Genomic DNA, 7,227 nt, shown 5'->3' on the forward strand with positions numbered 1-7,227 from the left:
CAATTTAGAGATAATCTCACTAAATCAAAAAACTGAATGATGAGCGTGAGCATTACTATGCAGATAAATGTTTTCCTGTTGAAGGAGATTATGGGGCACCTTAGAGCTGTAGGAAGTAGAAACGGACATGAATTATTTTTAAAGAAATGTCTACATTTATATTTAACATTTCCACCTCAAAGAACACTTTTGAAGTGATTACAGATTCAGTATGGCTAACTCAGAGGGACTGATGTCGTTTTGTCATTTAAGATATTAAGGTTTTACTCCAAGCACTCTGGTAGGAGGTAGAATGCCAAGAACTTTCTAAATAAAACAAATATCTGGGTCCAGCATTTTCCAGTTATTATTTTTCTCTCCTCCTCTTCTTTTTACTCACATTCTTTTTTGGTACATGTTCTTCAAACTGTGTTTCAGAAAATATGTATGATTCCCACCACTGTCATCTGGGCTATTTTTCTGGCTCAATTGCACAATATTGTGAAAGCATTCAACATCAGTTAAGAATGACTGGAGTATGAATACAAACGAGGATCCACGCTGAAGCATTTTACTAGAAAATTAGTTGCAAAAACATATTACTTATGGAAATTACATGCACATTTATTAAAATAATGTTTTAAAAATCCAAGTTCTTTTTTTTTAACACCATAACCATTTTCTTTTCTTTTGGAGGCAGGGTCTCATTCTGTCACCCAAGCTGGAGTGCATTGGTTTGATCATGGCTCGCTGCAGCCTCCACCTCCTGGGCTCAAGAGATCCTCCCGCTTCAGCCTCCCAAGTAACTAGGTCTACAGGCATGTAGTTTTTTGTAGAGACAGGATTTCGCTATGTTGCCCAGGTTGGTCTTGAACTCCCGGTCTCAAGCAATCTGCCTGCCTCTGTCTCCCCAAAGTGCTGGGATTACAGGCATGAGCCACTGCGCCCAGCCATCTTAACCATTTTAAAATGTACACTTCAGTGATACTAAGTAAAATTCACATTCCTGTGCACCCTTAGCCATTTTGATGAAGAATTTAAGATTTATTTTTGTATCAGTGGATTATGGAGGAGCGTAACAGTCCTTCACAGAAAGAAGGAAAGAGCATCCTGAGAGACAGCTTTTACCTTCCCTCACACACTTAGGGAGACATTTCTGACAGCTATGAGCACTGTACCTGGGAAAAGAATCATGGCAGTGCTGGGATGGGGATTTCAGACTCTTAAATATGATTCTGGCTATCCTGTGTCCTGACTCTTTTTAGACCTCAGCCTTGACTTTTTTAGACTTCAATCATGAAGTTTCTTGAAAATTTTCATGGATAATAAGGCTGCAACAAAGGCAGACTCCTGTTTCTCAGTAACAACATCTATTTGTAGAATAGCAGCAATGACAATGTCATAGCCCTAATGGGCCTTACAAAAGAAAATCCTAATGGTAGCACAAGTCTTGGAGATAATTTAATGCTATAGGAATTCCAAAAAAAGGCACAGTTTCTGCAAGCTGGGATGATTGTTGCCTAATCGTTAAAATGACTCTGCATTTACTTAATATAAATTTTAATTGAAATACTATGAAATAAAACATCAATAGAAATCTTGTATTATGTGCAAAATTTGAAATTACACTGTGCATCAAAGGAAAAAATGGAAGGATTTTGTAATTTCAAAGCCAGTCTGTAAAACTATTTATGTTAATGGCACATGATAGCTCCACTATAAGTAAAAAGAAATATTCAACGCCCTTTGTCAAACTTCAGGGAAAATGGGTTCTGAATTATGAGAGCTGTGACTAATGAGTGATTTTCAGGAATGTATTTCTGTGTTAGATGCACTGTTCTTGTGCTCTGAAGGCTTTGATGTTCTTAAGGGCAGTTGGACTCATTATTCTGCATTATTTTCATTTTTTTCTGGAAGAAACATAGCTACTCTAGTGTAACACGGCAAACCTTGTGGATGAAATGGAAATATCTTACAAAATGTAAACCTCTTGTATTAAAAAGTTAAATTCCTGCCGGGTGCGGTGGCTCATGCCTGTAATCCCAGTGCTTTGGGAGGCCAAGACTGGCGGATCATGAGGTCAGGAGATCTAGACCATTCTGACTAACACAGTGAAACCCTGTCTCTACTAAAAATGCAAGAAAATTAGCCAGGCTTGGTAGTGGGCACCGGCAGTCCCAGCTACTGAGGAGGCTGAGGCAGAGATTGCAGTTAGCTGAGATGGCGCCACTGCACTCCAGCCTGGGTGAGAGAACGAGACTCCATCTCGAAAAAATAAAATAAAATTTCTTCCAGGGTCTCTTTCTAATGGCCAAAGATTAGAGATCATGGCTTGTGGAGCACATCTCATCTTCACTTTCTGTGAATGGGACCAATGCAGGAATTGAAAAATAGAGCCTCACATTGACAAGACAGAAATCTATTGCTAGGACTTCGCGAGATTTATCAAGGAAGTGGTCAGTGTTTTAAAATGATGGCTAATTTCACCCAGAAGCATGGGAAAAGGCATTCATTCAGCCATTGTCTGCTTATTAATAAAAACCTCTAGTTTACATAGTGAAGCCGAGTTGCCCTGACAGTGACACCAGCTGTCTTTCTGACTGAATTCAAGCAGTGGCTTTAACTGACCTTTTTTTTTTTTTTTACTGAATTAAGATCACTGGGGCCATACCTGTGAGCTAAGGTCTAGTTCTGATTTGTTGGAGAATGCTCACCCATCAGTAATTTTTTGACTGATTCAAACCCCTTGACCAGTGGACATTAGAGGATGAATGAGAAAGTGGAATACATTAAGTAACTTAGAATGAAGGAAAATCATAGCATAAGAAATACACTTTTGACATTTTGTAACATGTAAATTATATTATAATTAATGTGTAAATTTGCACCAATTATGTGACTCAAGAGCTCAAAACTTTCTGTAATGGGTTTGAAGCACAAAAATACAGTGTTTATAGTCAGAGGGCAGCCTTTACTTTCAGTAATGGTTATTCCCTATGGGCTGGAAAGCAAATTTGGCTTTAGGTTGTAAAGAGTTTTCCAGTGCCAAGGCATTTGACTGCTGTTTTTTTCTTTTTCTCCATTGTCTTGCAGACCAGACGACGTGCTTCTGCATCGCACTCATGATGAGATTGTCCTCCTGCATTGCTTCCTCTGGCCCCTGGTGACATTTGTGGTGGGTGTTCTCATTGTGGTACTGACCATCTGTGCCAAGAGCTTGGCAGTCAAGGCAGAAGCCATGAAGAAGCGCAAGTTCTCTTAAAGGGGGAGGAGGCTTGTGGAAAGCAAAGCACAGAAGCTGTACTCATCGGCACGCGTCCAACTGCGGAACCCGTGTTTCCTGGCGCAGGAGATGGACAGGGCCACGACAGGGCTCTGAGAGGCTCAGCCCTCAGTGGCAACAGAAACAGGCACAACTGGAAGACTTGGAACCTCAAAGCTTGTATTCCATCTGCTGTAGCAGTGGCTAAAGGGTCAAGCTCTTAGCTGTATGGAGTAACTATTTCAGAAAACCCTATAAGAAGTTCATTTTCTTTCAAAAGTAACAGTATATTATTTGTACAGTGTAGTATACAAACCGTTATGATTTATGCTACTTAAAAATATTAAAATAGAGTGGTCTGTGTTATTTTCTATTTCCTTTTTTATGCTTAGAACACCAGGGTTTAAAGAAAAGAAAAGGTGAGGACATCTGGGTGTCATTTGCTTCTGCTGGGTTAAACTTTTACTTGACGACGAGGATTCCTGCTGAAGTCTGAACCTTACTGTGTAACCCTCAGTTTCCACTATTAAAGAGTATCTTTTGACGTCTGCTTGGAAAATGAATAGTACACTGGTAACTCAGTCTCCAGTCACCTCTGTGTCTCTTAAGCAAGACATTCTAAAAGATTGGGAAAAGATCCTCCAACACCTGCCTTTGCCTAACCATTATTTTTCACCAGATTACTTCTTAAGAGAGGGAGGTGATTCTGAAGAAGGCTTCTATCTCAAAAAGCACTGGGCTTCTTTATTCATCTGTTCTTGTTGTTTTTGATGTATTTTTTAAAATTTATGTGCAATACAGTATACACGACGTGAAGGACACTCTTCAGCTTAGTGAAATGCTGTTTTCTTTTTTTTTTTTTTGTAGGTCAGAAACAAACACCAAAATCAGGTCAAGCATTTTGTTTTTTTTTTTTCTTTGTCCTTGCCTTGATGTTATGAATATTAAAACAGGAGGATTGCTGCCATTGTTCAGTTTGCTTGGACAAACCTGGAGATGGAACCCAGCTCACATCATTGCTACCGATGAGCTTTCTGTGCCTTTATCAAAAGTTTATTGAGAAGACCATATTTCTTTGTATCTGTTTATAAACTTAAATTCCAAGTATCAAATCGCAGGTCTCAGTGAACATCAAACCTACTTACTACACAGAATCAAACCTTTGTTTAGGTGAGATGTACATCATTAGTGGGGGAACAACTGACAACATAATTTCGTTTTGTTTTCTTGTGATACTCTTCAGACATGCTTCTATTAGAATAAAGGTAAACTGGAATGTAGACAAGTTCCCCTCAGTTATTTCCATGGGGCTGTAAAATACATATATGGAAGGATGGTTTCCTGACTTTTAGTCCACATACCAATGTTTTCTTTTTTTCTTTCTTTCTTTTTTTCTTTTGAGATGGTGTCTCGCTCTGTTGCCAGGCTGGAGTGCAGTGGCGCGATCTTGGCTCACTGCCATCTCTGCCTCCTAGGTTCAAGTCATTCCCCTGCCTCAGCCTCCCGAGTAACTGGGACTACAGGCACGCACCACCACGCCTGGTTAATTTTTGTATTTTAGTAAAGATGGGGTTTCATCATGTTGGCCAGGATGGTCTAGATCTCCTGACCTTGTGATCTGCCCACCTTGGCCTCCCAAAGTGCTGGGATTATAGGCCAGTGTTTTCTTAATCTTAGAATGTGAGTAACTGAAAATCATAGTCTGTGGAAAGGTGTTCAATTGAGTATAATCTTCTGTTTATTTTTGTGTTTTGTTTTTTAACAGATGGGGGTCTTGCTGTGTTGCCCAGGATGGAGTGCAGTAGCTACTCACAGGTGCGATCATAGCACACTGCAGCCTCAAGCACCTGGGCTCAAGCAATCCTCCTGCCTCAGCCTCCCAAGTATCTGGGGTTACTGGTGTGCACCACCATGCTTGGCTCTAGTAATTTTTTTTTCTAATTCAAAAGTTACAGTTTCACTGTGAAAAAGGCCTTGAACACACTATTTATGACATCTTTTGAGGCAGCTCCAGTGCCTTGACTTCAATCCCAGTTTCCGGTTGCAGCATCCTTGTTGTCTTAGCAACACAGTGAACTATTCTGAAGCATAGAGTAACACGAAACTGGAAGTCCAAGAAATCATCTCTGCATCACATTATGGGAGATGAAGTCTGCTTTATCCATTTTATCTTTATCCAGTTGTCTATGATTAATTGATTGCAGAGGAGAGGAAAATAGTGCATGGATATACATTTGTGTTGAAAAAAGGGGAAGTTGATATATATCAATCTTAGTTTTCATTTTTCAGTTTGATATACATTTACATTAAACGCTTCCCTTTATGCCAAAAAAGTATATGCAACTGTATTCTGTAGGTTGATTTTTGGAAAAGGGGAGAAGCACACTGAATTCATAAGGTCACACGTAGTCTTAAGGTCTTACTTGCTTACAGCCAATTAAATTTGAAGCACCTTATTTATACTTGTTAAAGGTAAAACCCAAAGGAACAAGCAGAGGACATTTTAGGTTCATAAAAGGTAAATAAGCTTACCTTCTTAAATGTTTTCTTCCTCTTTTTGTATAAATCAGAAAATGATCTAAACTGCTGTAACAAAGAGACCCCAAAATAATGATGGCTCATGTAAGGTAGTAATTTATTTTTTTCTCACATAGCAGTCCAGAAGTAGCTTCGTTTCACAAGGTATTCAAGGGATCTAGGATTCATCTACCTTGTTAGTTCTCTTAATACCCAAGGGTATTGTTCTTTCCGTGGTCAAAGCTGGCCCAAGACTTCCTAGCCTGTGAAAAAAGAGGAAGTTGGGAGCAAGCTATTTCCTTTTTAGGAAATTACACCCATCACTTCTGCCCACAGTCCCTTCATGAATACTTACTACGTAGCTATACCTAGCTTCAAGAAAGGCTGGGATGTGCCTCTAACTAGATGGACATGTGCCCTACTAAAACTCCAGGGAAAGGGTTCTATTACTAAAGCTAAAAAGAGGGTAGTTAATACCAGAGTTAAAGACAAAAATGATAGCAGCCAATGGCCCATGCCATGATAATCTGCTGAGCAGGCATGATGGAGATGCCTTGCCCCAGCAGAAAGTGAGTTCCTTAGTGAAACTATGAATCTGCTATCTGGGAGAAACTCCCTTGTCCATTGTCTTCTGTGGCCCCTAGTTTGACCTCTAGGAAAGTCTTGCTCGTCAGCTTCTGTGGCCCCGTCTGAAACTTTGGAGGGCATCACAGCTTTTGCAGCTCCTGCTTGCTGGTGCAGATTTTTAGACCTAGATTGCCTTAGAGACTGAAAAACATAGGCTTTTATAGGCCAGGGTTTTAGTTCATTTGACTGTAATAAAGACTTCAATGCCGTTTTTAATGTTGATTGCTGACATCTTTGAAGCCTCACCTTTCCCTTTCCTCTTATGCTGCACACCTGGGCAAGCTGATGGAAGCATGGGTGCCTCCTCCTTTGGCCCCAGCAGGAAGTTCAAATCACACAAGCCCCGGCATACATGCAGGAAGCTTCACCCCAGCCTCACACTCTAAGACGGATAAAAGCCAAACCACTTAAGCCGTTTCTCGACCCTTTTGGGAGCCTGCCCTATCTCCCTGGAAAGTCTCAGTATGTGAGTAATAAACCTTTTTATACCCATTTCCTGTGTGTGTGTGGCATTATCAGTCTCAGCATCTGAACTGAATTCATGGTAATTTTCTCTGAATTTTGGGAGGAGGAAGTTCATCTGACATCTTAAGGGTCATCATAGCATTGGTGACATCATTTTATCAAAAACACTAGAGATTTCCTTTCATTTGCTTTCAGTCAGTTCATGTGAAAGTAGCCACAGCCAAAGAGCTGCTCTAGTTATAGTTCTTTAAGCCAGCAATGTGTTATTTATTAGTCACTGTGCTTGGCCCATACCTCTGTCCCTCAAATTAATGGCAGCCACCTTGAAGTCTTCTCCAACAATGAGTTTCAGTGGTGATGCAACATTCTTCATCTGG

At 40.2% G+C, this 7,227-nt stretch overlaps 1 protein-coding gene across 1 annotated transcript in view; it reads left to right on the forward strand.

The window, feature by feature from the left end:
- KCNMB4 (potassium calcium-activated channel subfamily M regulatory beta subunit 4) overlaps nt 1-6,877 on the forward strand; it is a 68,116-nt gene extending 61,239 nt beyond the window's left edge. The window contains exon 3 of the mRNA XM_023226558.2: nt 3,073-6,877. Coding sequence (XP_023082326.1) covers nt 3,073-3,241 — 169 coding nt within the window. The 3' untranslated portion in view covers nt 3,242-6,877. The remainder of the gene's footprint in view (nt 1-3,072) is intronic.
- Nucleotides 6,878-7,227: the final 350 nt, after the last annotated feature.

Source organism: Piliocolobus tephrosceles, chromosome 10, assembly GCF_002776525.5.
Source record: "Piliocolobus tephrosceles isolate RC106 chromosome 10, ASM277652v3, whole genome shotgun sequence".
NCBI classification, from domain to species: Eukaryota; Metazoa; Chordata; class Mammalia; order Primates; family Cercopithecidae; genus Piliocolobus; species Piliocolobus tephrosceles.